Here is an 18,632-nt window from a genome sequence, read left to right as displayed (position 1 = left end):
TTTTGTAATTCAATTTTAAGAAGTAAATTAGAAGTTCTCTGAACTTCATTTATTCTTTCATCTTTATATGACTATATGATGAAAGGCCCATTTTAAAGTTTTCCAACTATCAATTTAAGAAAGCAGATTGACACATAGAAATATCTGGTGAAATTCAGCCAGTGCAATGACCATTTCAATGAAACAGTCAAGTAAAAATCATAAGTTAAAGCTGTCACCCCACTTCACTAAATATTTGTGCCCTCTCCAGCAGCAATTTGAGAATAACCTCAAGGTTACTTTCAAAATAGAAAAAGATGTGTGATTACAGCATGGGGCTGGTATCAGACAGGGCTGATTTGGTACACCCCAGTTCCTACACTTAATAGCTGGCATGTAATACACAACCAAACAGTTATATTAATCTCTGCCCTGCTTTCCTCAGTAGGTAACTATGTTCAAAGGACAATGTGTAAAAGTGCAAAGGATTATTATTAGTAAGGATTTCTGAAAATAAAAGTTCTTACAGAACACAAGAAAGTGCCTCAAAATCCAGTTTTTGAGAGAAGTTGGCTACAAACTAGATAGATGTATTAGGATGATAATCCCCTTAATACAACAAAGTCAAAAACAGTAGCCCTCAGAATTAAGCTCTTTATTCATCTTCCTTGTTTCAAAGAGTCATGGCAGTTCTTACAGTACAGAGAGCATTCCTGGCAGGTGGTAACACGGAGCAAGGCACACTGGAAAACACTGAGCCCCAGAGTCTCCTTGAAGGAGTGACAGTTATAGAAAAGCCAATCAGGACAAAGGGGAAATGCCAGTGAAATAAGAACCCCAAGTCAAGGCTTGGCTTTAGACGGGCTGGGCTGCTGCGACATCCAGGTAGGAACATGCTCAAGCCAGAGAACAGCTCATTCCAAGGAAGGGCTGACTGGCCTGGGTGCAGTCCCTACAGAGAAGATTCACTTAGGGAACGTGTTCAGCAAGCTGAGCACATCAGCCACAGAGGGACACAACATGCTCCTCCCGTGGGGAAACGTGCCCTAGCCTCTCAGTTAGCTCCAGAAGGCCAAGAGTCTTTGACTCCTTTATTCATTCAGTGCAACTTTACTGCTGCCTACTCTGTGCCAGGCCCTGTGCTGGGTGCAGAGGACAAAGCAAGGTATCAGACACAGTCCTTACCATCAGGGAATTCAGAATATGCTAGCAATATCACAAAAATAAGTCATGACTCAAGGTAAAAAGAATGCAGAAAGGAAGCAGACAAACTTGGTTCTCAAGGCATTCACAGCCTGGTGGAGGCCTATGGGCAGCCTGTGCTAAGGACCAAAGAGAGGCACATGCCATGTGCTCTGGCAGCGCAGGATGACATGATAGCTGCTGGATGACACAGTGGGGAAACTCACAGCTTCTTAGAGAAGACTGAACAGCCTGTTGGCCAAAGTGGAAGGAATGGGACCTACTGCCTTGGGCAGGAAGCTGTGCAGCTGTGGGCAGACCTGTATGCGTCCCTCGGGCTACCCAACAGGGAGGGTGCAAGGTCAATTATCTGTGGATGTGGCTGCATGATATCCTATGGATATATGAGGGGAGACTGGTGACCAGGAGAAACAGGTCCAAATAACAAGGGCCCAAGGTAAAGGTTAGGGCTTCCCTTGTAGCTGAGATAGATAGTCAACAATCTGCTTGCAAGGCAGGAGACCTGGGTTAGATCCCTGGGTCGGAAAGATCCCCCAGAGAAGGGAATGGCAAACCACTCCAGTATTCCTGCCTGGAGAATTCCATGGACAGAGGAGCCTTGTAGGTTATAGCCTATGGGGTCACAAAGAGTCAAACATGACTGAGCGACTAACACACACACACACAAAAGGTAAAGGTTAGGAGCCTAGAGTGAATAAACCAGGAGGCAGGGAGCATGAGCAGGACTGGCAGGCTGAGCACGTGGGAGGCTGGTCTGGGTGTACACCAGAAGACAGAGGGGCCTTCTGCGCCTTCCTGCAGTCCCGGGGTGGGTCATCTGTGCGCGATGGGTCAATCCCGAGGGGCCAAGGATGGGGGAGGGCCTCTCAGGGCAAAGACCACAGCCTAGCCAGTCCTCTTCATAGCACCTAGTCTGCTTTTCTCTTTTCTTCACAGCTGCCTTCACCTGCTCTATCTTTCCCATTCTCCCAACCCAACTGTGGCTGAAATGGGTTCAGTTAGGAGACAGGTATCATGGTATAGGTCCCAGGGCCCTCAAGACCTTGGGTAACTGACACTACAGCTGTTTTGGATGGTCACCTGGCACAGAGACAAGCTTCAAGTTACAGGGTTGGGTTGGAACTTGTCTGCAGCTCAACCTGTGCAGGCCTCTTTCCTTCCCACACATTTTGTGCAACAGCTCTGGCCTGTTGTCATTTCTTCTTCACAGCAGCCACCACCTACACCATCTCTCCAGCCTGGGCTTCCTGTGGGTAGCCCTTTCTCCCCTTCCTAAAGGTGTCAGGACTCCTCCCTGCTGTGCTTCTCCCTCACATCTGCCATCACCTCTCTGTTCTGCTCTCTAATCCTCACTGTGGATTACCCCTGTGCCCGACCCTCTTTTCCTGCTATTACTGAAATATGCTCAGACCCCCTTCACCTATTAAAGAGTGTCACTGCTAGTCACCGAGGAGAAGCAAACCTGAAGCCAAGGGGAAGGAGAAAGGGGAGGGCACTTTAAAGATGGATGAGACTTCCCATGAGGTCTGGGCATCTGGGGTCCACCCTGGCATGTGGCTGAGCTCCCTTCCTTGACTCCCTTCTTGGATGGTCCCAAAGAACCTCGTATTCTCATTTTCTCCATCCTTTAACTCTGGTTTTAGAACCTAGCCATCTTCTCTATTCCTATCAATTTGGGAGTATGGTGCTCAGGAAAGCTTTGGTGAACAAGGAGTTTCTACAGTCAGGAGGGGGTGCCCCTTTCAATCCTCCCCTCCCCAGTTCCTCCCTGTACCACTGACACTGCCCATTCTGAAATTGCAGCCCCTGCCACTTGCCAAAGCGACTGAGGTCTTCTCTGACAGCAGCTTCATATAGAGAAGAGAGGAGTGTTCGTTATTTCAACCAACAACTGAAGGTCATACAGGCCAGGCTAAATGTAAACACCCGTTAGTAGGCAATGAGGACCCACAAGCAATTTTCAAGCAGGGACTGGCAATTAGAAAGTACCTCACATTATGCACAGGTACTCAATTATGGAAACATTTAGATAAATGTATAACTGAGTGAGTGAATGATCATAACTATGTTATTAACTTCAGCAAATGTATGAGAGGTTAAGGGGATTTTTAAAAGCCCCTCTAAGCCGTGGGCTTAAGCCATATGCTAAAGTAGGTGAAGTTAATCTCTACTTTCATCCTATAGGACTCTGTCATCTGACTGGTACAACTGCATCCCCCAACTTTTTAGGCTGTGTTCCATGATGACAACTTATTCTCCAGGGTCATTACTCAGCACCAAATATATTTACCTGCTGCCTGTTTAAGGTATTATACTCCCAAAATAGGGACAAAAAAGGTATCTCTCATGATAGAGTATCTGTCACAGTAACAGGCTTATGGGGGAAATGATCTATAAAATAAGAGCAACCATCTGCTATCATCTGAGAACCAGCAATGTCAAAGTTTGTCCCAAATCTATTAGATAAAGAAGCATCTCTACTTCACTAATAGTAGAGATGGTCCAAATTTCAGTAGGTCCGAACAAATACGTTTGATTCAGAGGTTTGTGAGTCCAGAGACCTTCTGAATGGTGACGACCATCTCCGTTAAAGAAGGCTGAGTGAAGACAACTTCCTGAGAAAAACAAACAGCAGCTTGGATAAGGGGGTCCAGCCCCGGTGGATCCAGGGTAATTCAAAGCAGGGACAGAGTCAGCGACTGATTTAGAGAGAGATAAGGAAAGAATGTTGTAGATAAGAAAATAGAGGAGAGAAAGAGGCTGATATTCCTTGGTTTACATAGAAAGCCAATAAAACCCCCAGACAAGGAGTTTACCCTGTTCACAGGGGCCACAGGTGCCCTCCTGGTCTCCCGAGGGAGTGAAGACGCAGAACGTCTTCCCGTTCAGGTCTTAGAAACCCAGGCAGATAAGTGATCGCAGGGAGCCTCTATGTTCCAAGGGATCAGCCTGAAAAAGAGAGGGAGAGGGAGAGAGAGAATGATTGACACGGGGAGACCAAGCTGCTTTGGTGAGCGAGGCCCCATAGCTTTATTTTCAAAAAGGACTTTTATACCTTTCCCACAAATGATGTTGTGTACATTATCTTCTGGCCTTGGAGGCCTGTGAAACATTTTAAGACCCTCTTTTGATAAAGGCTGCTCAACCAGAAAACTTATTTTCCCTTGAAGTGTTTTTTTCTTTATATTTCTAATCTATGTCAGCCTCAGAAAGTATCAAACAAAGTTACATTTCTCACTGAGCAACAGTGCAGTAAGTTACAACGAAGAAAGAACCAATTAGCTCTAGTTTCAAGGCTACTAGTTTGTTTTCTTACACTCCAACTATGTTAACTTAGGCACTCCCAGGTGCACAGTGGATAAGAGATATGGGAACTTAGCAACAAGCATTGGCCCAATAATGAAATAATACACCAGCACTACTCTAATAACTTTTAACTCTTTGAAAGGCTTTATGTTTTAGGCTTCCTGTGCCTCTCACAGTTGGGGGCCTGTAAACAATCACATGCATAGTTGTAAAAGTCTGGGTAAGGCAAGTTAGAGAGCCATCAGAGGGGTTTGAGCTGAAACACTTTTTTTATATGCAGGAGACTGTTAACTGGAGCTCTAAGTTAACTTTTTCCAGAGAAAGGTGGTCAGGGATAGCCCCCCTGTAATGTCAGAAGAATAGGTGTAAAGCATAAGGCAATAAGGCAGGCAGACTCTGGTTTTGGGGGTAGATGCTTGAGAAAGCCCAGAGGGGGTTTTCTCAAGGCCTGATCTCGCCTTTGCGTTTTGTCAGGCCCCTTTCCTCATGACCTTTGCCACAGGCGGGATGCCCCACGCTAGCTCCCAGCACTTGGACAAGTTCTGGGGCAGATGACTCCAGGCACAATTAAAATACAATTAAAATAATGTCATGGGCAGCTACTATCACTCCCACTTAGAGCCCAACATCTATCAACTATCCCCCAGCTACATTTATTTTCTTGAATTTTATCCCTCTTCTAGCCATCTAAACTGTGAACTCTGAGAGCAGCAATAGTGGGAAGTTTTGTCTGATGCTTTGAAGTCCTAAACCATGTTCATTTTTTCATCAAGAACTATCCTAATAGATGAACTTCATCTCTCATAGGAGTCATGCCATCAGAAACATTAAGTACCATTATTGAAGATCACTGACATTGAGCACCTCATTTTCTCCTTCAGACGTAATGCTTTCTGGACAAGGAAAGAAAGGTTGAGCAGAGCTCCAAAGCTGGAGAAGGTAAGTGACCTATAATTCTGCTGCTTGGCCCGATTCCTCTAGAACAATGAGTCTGTAGAGCTTCGTGCATGATCAGAAGGGTGTAAGTGCTTTTGTTATTAAAAACAAAACAGTCCACCTACATCTTCCTTTGTGCTATGACACCTGCTTGTAACCTCATACTTGGATGAGTGGCAAGTCATTTGAAAAGCTGAGCCTGCTGACTTTTACTCTGAGATAAGAGTCCTACATACAGCCAGGACTTGCTGATCAGGGAGCATGCAGGCATGCTGCCTTTCCTAGGGATGGGAAGAAGAGATATCACAGACCCAACCCTCTCATTTTACAGATGGAGACCTGAGCCCCAGAGAGTACAGATGACATGTCCAAGGTCCCAAAGCAAGCCAGTGGAAGAGCCAAGATGACATCATAGTCTCTCAACTCACCGTTCAATGCTCTTTCGAATGCAGTAGCTATGGCAAGAGGTTCATTTTGCTCTTTGGAGAATGAGAAGTGAAAACAGGTAGAGAGCAGAATATTAGGTGTTTTGTTTCGCTGCAGACTTCAGTAACCTCTGTTATCCTGGCCTCCACTGTCCTGGCTGTGATTGCCTTCTACGGTAGCCTTCTATGCAAAGTTGGGTCCTAAGCGATTACTTTTTACTTGGCTCAGAGTTCATACCAGGGGTGGTGCAGTCCCCTTGCACATGGCTCAGGATCTCTCGGTCTGTAAACAGGCGGAAGGCAATCTGCTCACACTCCTGCTTGATCCCACATTCAAACAAACACCCAAACAAGCCCTCATTCTCCAGAGCAGCCAAATCAGAGTACCCACAGGGCCCGCAGTGCAAGATCCAGGGGCGGGACCAGCAGGCAGCCTCCAAGGGGCTCTGGTTGAGGTAGATGCCTAGGTCGACCCTCCGTTTCTTATTGGTTGGGTGTGAGTACAAGAGCCATGATTCTGACAGGGTTCCAGCTTCCGGCTCTGGCCTCACTGAGCTGCACAGCAGAGAACTCTGCTGAATGGCAGGTGCATCTTTGCTAGCAAGATCCTGGCATCCACCTGGGATCTCCAGGGGCTGGAAACTCACCACACTGCCTTGGCAGCCATGAGGGGGCTCACAGAGCTGATGGCTCAGGACTGGTTTCTGAAAGCATTCACCATGGTCAGTGCTGAGGGCCTCTGCCCGGCACCTATTTGGTGTCCGGGCACTGCAATACAGCACGGGGTGGCCGGCCTTCCCGATCACCTCTGCCACTTCACATTCCACTGTCACCATGGGCTTGATAAGCCTGCCATGGTGCCATGTGGCTCCTAGGTCATCGCTATAGATCATCAGGGAATGAGCCCTAGCTTTATATGGCAGCCGAAAGCAAAAGAACCAGAATGGGATGTAGTAGGCGTACGCAGGGATGATGAGCCTCCCCGACTGCAGCTGGATGCCATGACCTGGCCCCACAGCAAAAGTGGCCCAGTGTGTCACCTCTGGGCCAATGACCTCCTCAGTCAGGTCCCTCACATCACTCCATGAATAGCCAGCATCCTGGCTGCATATGAAGCAGAGGCGTGCAGCATTCCTGCCTGACATAATCTGTTGACGCTCGGTGACATGGCCTCGCACACAGATGAAGAAAAGGTACACATAGCCACTCTTCCGCTCCCACACAGGACAGGGGTTCATGGTCCGGTGTCCAGGTAATGTGGCTTCCATCAGGGACTTCAGGGGTTCCCACTAGATGAGGAGAAGGGAGAAAGCAGGAGTAAAAGACTCATAGGAAGACATGAGGCTCATTAAAAGCATTAGTGCTTCTTAGTTCAGTTCAGTTCAGTCACTCAGTCATATCCAACTCTTTGCAATCCCATGGACTGTAGCAAGCCAGGCTTCCCTGTCCATTACCAACTCACAGACCTTGCTCAAACTCATCTATTGAGTCAGTGATGCCATCCGACCATCCCATCCTCTGTTGCCCCCTCCTCCTGTCTTCCAAAATCTTTCCCAGCATCAGGGTCTTTTCCAGTGAGTCAGATCTTCATATCAGGTGGCCAAAGTTTTGAGTTTCAGCTTCAGCATCAGTCCTTCCAATGAATATTCAGGACTGATTTCCTTTAGAATTGACTAGTCTGATCTCCTTGCAGTCCAAGAGACTCTCAAGAGTCTTCTCTAACACCACAGTTCAAAAGCATCAATTTTTCACTACTCAGCCTTCTTTATGGTCCAGCTCTCACATCCATACAGTGACTACTAGAAAAACCATAACTGACAAGATGAACTTTCGTTGACAAAGTAACGTCTCTGCTTTTTAATAGGCTGTCTTGGTTTGTCATAGCTTTTCTTCTATGCTCCTCTATGCAAGGAGCAAACATATCTTAATTTCAATGCTTCAGTCACCATCTGTAGTGATTCCAAAAAAATAAAGTCTGTCACTGTTTCCATTGTTTCCCATCTATTTGCCATGAAGTGATGGGAGGACAAGATGCCATGATCTTAGTTTTTTGAATGCTGAGCTTGAAGCCAGCTTTTTTCACTCTCCTCTCATTTTCATCAAGAGGCTCTTTAGGTCCTCTTCACTTTCTGCCATAAGGGTGGTATCATCTGCATATCTGAAACTGATATTTCTCCCAGCAATCCTGATTCCAGCTTGCGCTTCACCCAGCCTGGCACTTCACATGATGTACTCTGAATATAAGTTAAATGAGCAGGGCGACAATATACACCTGTGATGTACTCCTTTACCAATCTGAAACCAGTCCTTCCATGTCCGGTTCTAACTGTTGTTTCTTGACCCACAGGAGGCAGGTAAGGTGGTCTGGTATTCCCATCTCTTGAAGAATTTTCCACAGCCTGCTGTGATGTACACAGACAAAGGCTTTGGTGTAATCAATAAAGCAGAAGTAGATGTTTTTCTGGCATTCTCTTGATTTTCTGACGATCCAACGGATGTTGGCAATTTGATCTCTGGTTCCTCTGCCTTTTCTAGATACAGCTTGAACATCTGGAAGTTCATGGTTCATGTATTGTTGATGCCTGGCCTGGAGAATTTTGAGCATTACTTTGCTAGAGTGTGAGATGAGTGCAATTTGCGGTAGTTTGAACATTCCTTTCTTTGGGATTGGAATGAAAACTGACCATTTCCAGTCCTGTGGCCACTGCTGAGTTTTCCAAGTTTTATGACATATTGAGTGCAGCACTTTCACAGCATCATCTTTTAGGATTTGAAATACCTCAGCTGGAATTCTATCACCTCCATTAGCTTTGTAGTGATGCTTCGTAAGGCCCACTTGACTTCGCATTCCAAGTTGTCTAGCTCTAGGTGAGTTATCACACCATCATGGTTATCTGGGTCATGAAGATCTTTTTTGTATAGTTCTTCTGTGTATTCTTGCCACCTCTTCTTAACATCTTCTGCTTCTGTTAGGTCCATACTATTTCTTTCCTTTATTGTGCCCATCTTTGCATGAAATGTTCCCTTGGTATCTCGAATTTTCTTGAAGAGATCTGTAGTCTTTCCCATTCTATTGTTTTCCTCTATTTCTTTGCACTGATCACTGAGGAAGGCTTTCTTCTCTCTCCTTATTATTGTTTGGAACTCTGCATTCAATGGGTATATCTTTCCTTTTCTCCTTTGTCTTTCGTTTCTCCTTTCTAAGCTATTTGTAAGGCCTCCTCAGACAACCATTTTGCCTTTTTGCATTTCTTTTTCTTGGGGATGGTCTTGATCACTGCCTCCTGTACAATGTCACAAACTCTGTCCATAGTTCTTCAAGCACTTTATTACATTTAATCCCTTGAATCTATTTGTCACTTCCACTGTATAATCACAAGGGATTTGATTTAGGTCATACCTTAATCATCTAGTGACTTTCCCTACTTTCTTTAAGTCTAATTTGGCAATAAGGAGTTCATGATCTGTGCCACAGTCAGTCCCATTCTTGTTTTTGCTGACTGTATAGAGCTTATCCATCTTTGGCTGCAAAGAATATAATCAATCTGATTTCAGTATTGACCATCTGGTGATGTCCATGTGTAGAGTCATCTCTTATGTTGTTGGAAGAGGGTGTTTGCTATGACCAGTGCGTTTTCTTGGCAAAACTCTGTTAGCCTTTGCCCTGCTTCATCTTGTACTCCAAGGCCAAACTTGCCTGTTACTCCAGCTATCTCTTGATTGTATCTCTGCTTTTGCATTCCAGTCCCTTATGATGGAGAGGGCATCTTTTTCAGGTGTTAGTTCTAGAAGGTCTTGTAGGTCTTCATAGAACCATTCAACTTCACCTTCTTCGGCATAAGTGGTGAGGCCACAGGCTTGGATTATTGTGATATTGAATGGTTTGCCTTGGAAACAAACAGAGGTCATTCTGTCATTTTTGCGACTGCACCCAAGTAATGCATTTCGGACTCTTTTGTGACTCTGAGGGCTACTCCATTACCTCGAAGGGATTCTTGCCCACAGTAGTAGATATAATAGTCATCTGAGTTAAATTTGCCCATTCCAGTCCATTTTAGTTTGCTGATTTCTAAAATGTCAATGTTCATTCTTGTTATCTCCTGTTTGACCACTTCCAATTTACCTGGATTAATGGGCCTAACATTCCAGGTTCCTATGCAATACTGTTCTTTACAGCATTGGACTTTATTTCCATCACCAGTCACATCCACAATTGGGCATTGCTTTCGCTTTGGCTCAGCTTCTTCATTCTTTCTGGAGTTATTTCTCCACTCTTCTCCAATAGCATATTGGGCACCTACTGACCTGGGGAGTTCATCTTTCAGTGTCATATCTTTTTGGCTTTTCATACTGTTCATAGGGTTCTCAAGGCAAGAATACTGAAGTGGTTTGCCATTTCCTTCTCCAGTGGACCACGTTTTCTCAGAACTCTCCACCATGACCCATCTTGGGTGGCCCTCCATGGCATGGCTCATAGTTTCATTGAGTTAGACAAGGCTGTGATCCATGTGATCAGTTTGATTAGTTTTCTGTGACTGTGGTTTTCATTCTGTCTGCCCTCTGATGTATAAGGATTGTCTGTTTAGTCAAAGCTATGGTTTTTCCAATAGTCATATATGGATGTCAGAGTTGGACCATAAAGAAGGCTGAGCACCAAGGAATTGATGCTTTTGAACTGTGGTATTGGAGAAGACACTTGAGAGTCCCTTGGGTAGCAAGGAGATCAAACCAGTCAATCTTAAAGGAAATAAACCCTAAATATTCATTGGAAGGACTGATGCTGAAGCTCCAGTACTTTGCCCACCTGATGCGAACAGCCAACTCACTGGAAAAGACCCTGATGCTGAGAAAGACTGAAGGCTAGAGGAGAAGGGGGTGACAGAGGATGAGATGAATGGATGGCATCATCAACTCAATGGACATGAGTTTGAGCAAACTCTAGGAGACAGTGAAGGACAAAGAAGCCTGGCATGCAGCAGTCCATGGGGTCACAAAGAGTTGTACACGACTGAGTGACTGAATAACAACAACAACCACATAACTCAGCAATTCAACGTTTAGGTCTGTACAAAAAATAATTGAAAGAACAGTTCTGAAGAGACATTTACATGCACCTCCTTGTTCCACAGCAGCATTATTCACAATAACCAAAAGGTGGGAGCAACTCAAATGTCCACCAGCTGATGAGTGGATAAGATAAAAGGGATGAATGGCTAAACAAACTGGATAAATGAAATAACAGATTAAGATACAATAGATTATTACTCAGCCTTTAAAAAGAAATCCTGACATATTCTACAACATGGATGAACCTTGAGGATATTATTCTGTGAAATAAGCCAATCACAGAAAGACAAAATATTGCATGATTCCACTTACATGAAACATCTAAAGTAAACAAACTCAGAAACAAAGTACAGTATTAATCTCTAGGGGATTGAGGAAGGGAAATTATTTGTTGTTCAGTGAGTATAAAGTTACAGTTATGCACTAATGAATACATTCTAGAGACCTTTTACACAACAATGTAATACAGTTAACAATACTGCAATGTATACTTAAAATGGTTAGGATGGAGGGATTTCCCTGGTGGTCCTGTGGCCAAGACTCCTAGCTTCCAATGCAGGGGTCCTGATCCCTGGTCAGGGAACTAGATCCCATGTGCCACAACTAGTAGTTTGCATGTTGCAACTAAAGATGCCACCTGCCACAACCAAGACCCTGTATGGCCAAATAAAAAATGATTACGATGGAAAATATTACATTCGGTGCATATTACCATAACTAAAAATGTTTTTAAAAGAACAAAAAAATCTGAAAAGGTCTTGAAGGTTTTAGCTGACCATCTATTTAACATCTAAGCAGCTATCAAAAACTAAATGCTACTTCACTGTAGACTGCATTGAAAGGATACCAGATGGGATAGCCACCTCACTGCTGAGCTGGCCAATCTATCCTTGGGGTCATAAGTTCAGTTATGAGTACCATACTTTGCAAAAAGACAGTGATGTTCCATGCCAGGTCCCAAGGACTGTAATCACAGTTTTCAAAGGACCAGAAATCAAACCAAGACTGTGGCCTACGGAGCTGCTAAAAGATAAAAGACCTGGAGGGTGTGGATACTGCTTTCAGATACATCAAAGAGCAGTTCTCCACACTAGGGACTTTATAATGTACAGATGGACTGCCCCATAAGGCATAACAAGAACAACAGGTAATTACAGACAAGTACAGAGGATTTCATTTCAAAAAATAAGTTAACAGTTGCCACAGAATTAAGTTTCTCATTTGAGGAGTTGTATATGTAGATCCTTAATAGAAGATGACTAATGTTGAGTTCCTACTATGGAACTGCTACTATTAATTATATTTCACAGACAATGAAACAGAAGAGTCAAATATTCACAGTCACAGTCAATAAATGATAGGTCTTGCCTGACTCCAAAGCCATGATCTTAACCACTAAGCTATTAGTAGCAACCAATGGAATACAGAAGATTTCTATATTGGGAAAGAAGCTGGACTGATAATTCTTCCAATTTTAAGATTCTACAATTAAGTAAACAAGAGAATGAGTGTGAATAAAATAAAGTGAAGAGAGAATGAGTTAAAGTGGACACATTTGTGACTGGATGTGACTACTGGATAGTGAGGTTATGTAACAGGTATGGTCTGATAAAAAAAACTTAACTGCCCAACTGTCTGTGGCAAAAGACACAGCAACATAACCATAGGTACTGCCTGTCCGGGAGGAAACAAAAGAGCTAGAACTCCAAGTTGGGCTGAAGGACACCAGTGATATAAGCAGAGGTTCAACCTTGGGAGGTCATAAGACAGACACATGATAAGGTGTAAGAGCAGGGAATGGAAATTCCCTAAAGTAAAAAACTTCCCCAAGTGGAAATGTGAGTAAGGCATCAAAAGCAGCCAGGGCTTGCTTGTAAGGCCCACCTTCAGCAGAACAGCATTTGCACTGTAACAGCAAAGCATCCCTAAGGACATGATGTTTTAAAGGTGAGATTTCTGAGAGTAGAAAAAGCAGGGCAGGTTAAGCAGATTAAAATAACTCATAAAAAATGTATGTATGTATGATTATGTGTGTATTTATTCAAATTCACTGTCTCACTTGATCCTCACTTCAGCCATCTCTGAGAGATAAAAGTCAACAGTAACAAAAATGGGTTCTAAGCTAACCCTGTAGTTCACAGCCCCAAGGGCAGTAACTATTCTCTCCCCCATTAAAAACACAGTAAAAATGTGCTACCTAGGGACAAGGGCACCAATCCCAGTTCTCCATTTATTAAGTATGTGCCTAAGGCAAGTCACTTTACTTCTTATAAAATGGGGATAGTAATATGTACCTCACATAAAGCATGGAGGAAGACAAGCAGAGGGAAGAGTGGGGAGAATATGGATGTTGTTTTCCTCCCCTGTGTCTTTCGCTGAACAAGCTACCTACCTGTTGGAGCACCAGGATCCCTCATCAGCAAAACTGGACTAACAATGCTTACTGCTTTCGTGACTTATGAGAATAAAAGAGAATGTGAATGAAAAGCACACCACATGTTGGTTGAACTGAATACACAAATCATGGAGGCCTCTATTCAGAGACTGGGTTTGAAGCTTGCTTTTACTGCTTTTTTATAGTTGTTTGACCCTGAGCAAATAGCAATCACTCTGAGCCTCAGTATCCTCATCTGTAAAATGTGACTGACAACAGTTCCTATGTCACAGAGTGGCTGTGAATTTCAATGTGCCCCTAGTAAACAGTAATTATTCAATAAGAGAAAGCACAGCTTTTATTGCTTTTTTTCCCCCTCCTCAGCTCAGACTTCCCTGGTGGCTCAGATGGTAAAGCATCTAGCTACAATGTGAGAGACCTGGGTTCAATCCCTGGGTTAAGAAGATCCCACAAAGAAGGAAATGGCAACCCACTCCAGTACTCTTGCCTTGAAAATCCCATGGACAGAGGAGCTTGGGGCAGGCTACTATCCATGGGGTCGCAAAGAGTCAGGCATGACTGAGAGACTTCACTTTCACTTTCTTTCACTTTCAGCTCAGACACAAGGCTTTTCCTGCACTGATAAAAAAGGCACAGACTCTGACATGCTCTGAACAATGCAGAAAATGAGACCCAGGCTCAGATCTGGGATAAGGAGTCACCTGTACTGATTGCCCAGTCCTCAACCCTCGCCTCAGCACCAGGTGGAGAGCATCCTCATCCTTGCTCGAGGAGCGCTTCTCTGCAAAGGCCAGGAAGGTGTGGGCAGGGGGCACGTAGATCAGGGCTGGGATCCGGTAGGTGACCCCTCGCTTGTTCTCCTGCTGGAACAGAGTGCTGCTGAAGGAGCATGATGTCACTTCTTCCATGACCTCTGTAAGGACAGGAGGGAGCTCAGTGTGTGTCCACATCCAAAGCCTTGCTCAGACACAAGTTCTGCTCTATCATTTCACTTCTGGAGGTCACTGGGGGGCAAAGATGTACTTAAACATTTATTTTTTTTATACAAAAGTAACATCGTGATCTCAATAGCCCAAAGCAAGTAATATGCATTCTCATATAACAAGTCTATATTCCAGGCTCTGTGGGAATCCTGTGTAGCCTGCATCAAGTGTCTCTCCAGAGAGATTCTGTATGTACTTCTGCCGAGTATTCAGAGGTATTATCAGCCCAGGTGGTTCCAATAGTCAATTTCCTGGCTTGGAGTTTTTAGGCAATTCAGGCAATATAAATATAAACCCAAATCCATATGAGAGAATGCCTCTGGTTCAGAATTCTCCGGGCAAACTTTTCCCTTCTCTTGGAGCCTAGAATAAGAAGCAATCTTCTTTGTCATCTCTGTCAGTAGTAAGATTTCTTTTTCCTACTCCACTTGATCAGAGGATATAGATTTTCAAGGTATCTGGCTTCATGCAAGGATGTCAGTTCCAACCAGAGTCTAACACAGGTGGGCCTATAGTTTAATTCACTGTAATAGCAGGTATATTAAAGCCCAAGCTTTGAGGTAAGCAAGACCAGCAAACATCTAGGGCAGCTGAGGTCACGTAAAGGGGCTAACTTCTCCAGTTTTCAGTTTACTCTTGGTTTTTAGGCCCCTGGGGATTTCTCCTACTTTCTTGGAAATTCAACTATAAAAGGCTTTGTTATACTTATCCATCATTTTACAGGTTAGCTGGCTTGCTATAATGCTGAAAATGGAAATCTCTAGGTACATTTCTCAGGTATTCAACTTCTCAGAGGCCCAAAAAGGGAAGCCAGACAGAATCAAGCTTAGAATTATTATTTTTTCTCTCACCATTTGTTGTCCAAGCCTTGTCTTCCAAATCATTTGTAAAAATAATCAGGCTGTAAGAATGAGACCCACAAGGCCTTCTTCATTTATTTAATAAATATTTCTGAGTGCCCACTGGAAGTCAGGCTATAAGGTAAGTGCTGAGGAGACAGAAAGGGATCAGAGGTCCCTGCCCACATCCAGGTGAGGGCAGACATATATACATTGACAATTACATTATCATGTAGTAATTGCTACTTTAAGAGGTCAACATGAGAGCATGCAGGAAAACAGAAAAAAAGCAACTGTTCAGATCAAGGCAGCAGTGGAGTTTTGAAAAGCTAATAAGTCAAGTGATCCCGTTTCATATCCTTATGCTCTGGGCCTGGGGCATTCAGATAGGCACACACGTTACTTCCTCACCTTCTTCAGCTCTACTCAGACATCATCCAATCAGTGAGGCCTTCCCTGACAACTCCCTTGTTCCTCTCTATCCCCCTTCCCTGCTCTGTTCTCCATGCCACCTATCATCACCCATATGTTACACTTATTTAATATGCTTTACAGAATAGAAGTTCCATAAAGGGCATGTACGTGTCTGTTTTATTCACTGCTATGCTTCTACACCTAAAATCCTGCCTGGCAATTCATAGGCTTGACAAATATTCATTGAATGTTTGAATGAATGGGTGAGTTGGATCTTAAAGGCTGAACAGTGGGTTAGCCAACTGAAGGGTACAAAGGAGAAGAGGGGAGGGAGTGGATATGAAAAGCCTAGAGATCACAGAACCACACTGTGAGCTGTGAGGACTCAGAGTAATCCAGTATGACTACAGTGGAGTGCAAAAGCTGTGAATGAAGATGGCATTGAAGGGGTTGGGGGAGGGCAAATCCTGGGAGGCTTCCATACCTTATTAAGCTGTTTGTCCCATGGGTAGGGAGCCACTCAACAGGTTTTGGCAGATGAATGCCAAGATCAAGTGCATATTTCAGACCACTCTCTAAGGTAGCCTTCTGGACAATGAACTTTGGGCTACAGGTTCCTAGTGTCAGTCAAGACAAGTTTGTCATTCACAGCATATGAGTGATTTATTTAGCATGTGAATTCACTCAGCATGTGAATAACTCAGTTCACTGATTTCTAACCTCAAGTGAGAAGAATCACAGCTCACTATCCAAAAGGATGGGGAGGTGGCCTCCTAAGTCCAGAAGAAAAACCTCCCCTCACTCCAATTCTGGATTCTCAACTGTCTTCCTCACACCATACTTGAGCACACGTCTCTCTTAATTCAGGCTCTCCTGCCAGAGGATAAGGCTGTGTAATGGTTTAGAAAATAAGATTTGGGCCAAGCCAGGACTACATGAACTTGGGCATGTAATTTAACTGCTGGACCCTCGTTTATAAAATTCAGTAGAATGGCTGAAACAATTGAGGTAAAAAGTGTAAATAGCTGTTACAGGGCCCATGACACAGTATGAGCTCAATATATGACAGCTGTTATTTTTGGACTGTCAATTACTACATATTCTAGCGTTACTCCTTGAAACCTGTGGAGGAGGAGGATGAAGACAATAACCACAATTACAACTACCCTTCTTTAAAGTATTTAGACCCCTCTGCCCCTCTGGGAGAGGTCATATTTTAAATTCTTATAAGGATATGAGTTAATATCAACACTATTAATCATCAGCCAACACAAGATTATTGGTCAACATCAAAACAGAATGTTTCTGGGTCATAAGAATAAAGCACAGAACAAGCATAGGAATGGGCAGGGAGGACCAGGAAAAAAGAAAGGGACAGGGAGTTGACAGAACACGTAAGGAGAAGCACAAGTTCTTACTGTGTGACCCTGCACTAGTCACTTAATCCAGGTCTTGGATTCCTTGCTTATAAAATGTGGATGACAATAATACTTACCTAAGATGACTGAATGAAGAACCACTCAAAAGTGCTTCATAAACTTTAAGGCATTATGTAAGTAAAAGTATAAATTCAGAAGTCTTCACAATTTCTTTTATGGTTTTGCTATCACTGTAACGATTAGTTAGTTAACGATTTACTAACTATGCTGAGCATGTTGATGGCAATTGTAACACACGTGGTGGCTGTGGCATCAATACCCAAACTATTTCACACAAACCATGTGCCAGGAGTTAGGGACAGAGGAAAATCAGATATAGTTCTTTTGCTTTTGAACTGTGTGTGGGAGAAGACTCTTGAGAGTCCCTTGGACTGCAAGAAGATCCAACCAGTCAATCCTAAAGGACATCAGTCCTGAATATTCATTGGAAGGACTAATGCTGAAGCTGAAATTCCAGTACTTTGGCCACCGGATGTGAAGAACTGACTCATTGGAAAAGAACCTGATGCTGGGAAAGACTGAAGGCGGGAGGAGAAGAGGACAACAGAGGATGAGATGGTTGGATGGCGTCACCGACTTGATGGACATGAGTTTGACCAAACTCCAGGGGTTGGTGATGGACAGGAAAGCCTTGCCTGCTGCAGTCCATGGGGTCGCAAAGAGTGGGACACAACTGAACTGACTAGAGTTGTTCATTTCAGCAGAGAACTCAATATTATTAACTATTGCTCCATATAATCACCTTTCAATCAAGATTTCCCTGCTCTCTTATTGGGAAGTATAGTGTAACATGGACTTTAAGACTGACTTGGCTTTGACACTTACTAGCAAATCCAATTTACCACTGAACCTCAGTTTCCTCACTTGCAAGGGAGATAATGCCACCTATTTCTCAAGCCTGAAAAACAATGTAATTCCACAGACTCCAATTAATCTAGTGCAGCAAGTAGCCTCCAGTGAACCCCAAGGAAGACCTCCCTATTTTATTCATGCCTAACAACTAATACTTAGGGAGCACTCATCATATGTTATGTCTTTGAAGATCCTATGGTCCAAACTCCTTTCATGGTATACAATGGGATTCTCAGACCCACAGAGGGGAATAAACTCCTCTAAGGCCACTCAATGAGTCAGTAACAAAACCTGGACCAAGGCCCAGGACTCATGTAAGTTTTAGTTCTGGGCTATATGAAGCCTGTAGTCCCTCTCCAGTAAGAAGAGTTTTCCCAGTCTCAGTTCCCTTCCATCTCAAAACAAGTTAGGCTTCAGTCGAAGGAAAACAAAAACAGAGCTAGCCAAGAACACCTTCTGGCTGTGTCTGAGAGATTAGCCCACTGGGGTGTCTCTGACCCAATAGACTGGATTTCCTAAACCCAAAGAGTGCTGCCGAACCTGTTAGCACAGTCACTTCGCCTCACGTTTTGGGAGGCCCTCCAGTCTTCCAGCCACACTCACCTGCGCGGAACCCCGGCTCCTCCATTTCTCTCGGGCCGATTTGGGAGCTGGGTCAAGCACTCACGTCTCGGACACTGAAGCCCTGGGAAATGATCAAGCCCGGGGAGACAGGGGCAGGAGAGAAACTGCGGACACGGACACAAACCACGAAAAGTGAAGAAACACGGCGACAGAGACTTCGAGAGGCTGGC

The 18,632-nt window shown here is 44.0% G+C and overlaps 1 protein-coding gene across 1 annotated transcript; it reads right to left on the bottom strand.

Annotated features, from left to right (window-relative positions):
- Positions 1-4,224: 4,224 nt before the first annotated feature.
- NEU3 (neuraminidase 3) lies at positions 4,225-18,466 on the bottom strand. Its single transcript, XM_068988833.1, has 3 exons — positions 18,442-18,466; positions 14,013-14,224; positions 4,225-7,138 (listed from the first exon to the last, which is right to left on the bottom strand). Exons 1-3 carry the CDS (start codon positions 18,464-18,466, stop codon positions 6,059-6,061), a joined length of 1,317 nt encoding a protein of 438 aa, XP_068844934.1. The 3' UTR covers positions 4,225-6,058.
- Positions 18,467-18,632: the final 166 nt, after the last annotated feature.

This window comes from Capricornis sumatraensis, chromosome 16 (genome assembly GCF_032405125.1).
Source record: "Capricornis sumatraensis isolate serow.1 chromosome 16, serow.2, whole genome shotgun sequence".
Lineage (NCBI taxonomy): Eukaryota > Metazoa > Chordata > Mammalia > Artiodactyla > Bovidae > Capricornis > Capricornis sumatraensis.
Note: the sequence above shows the minus strand (reverse complement) of the source record. Positions and strands in the feature narration are given on the sequence as shown.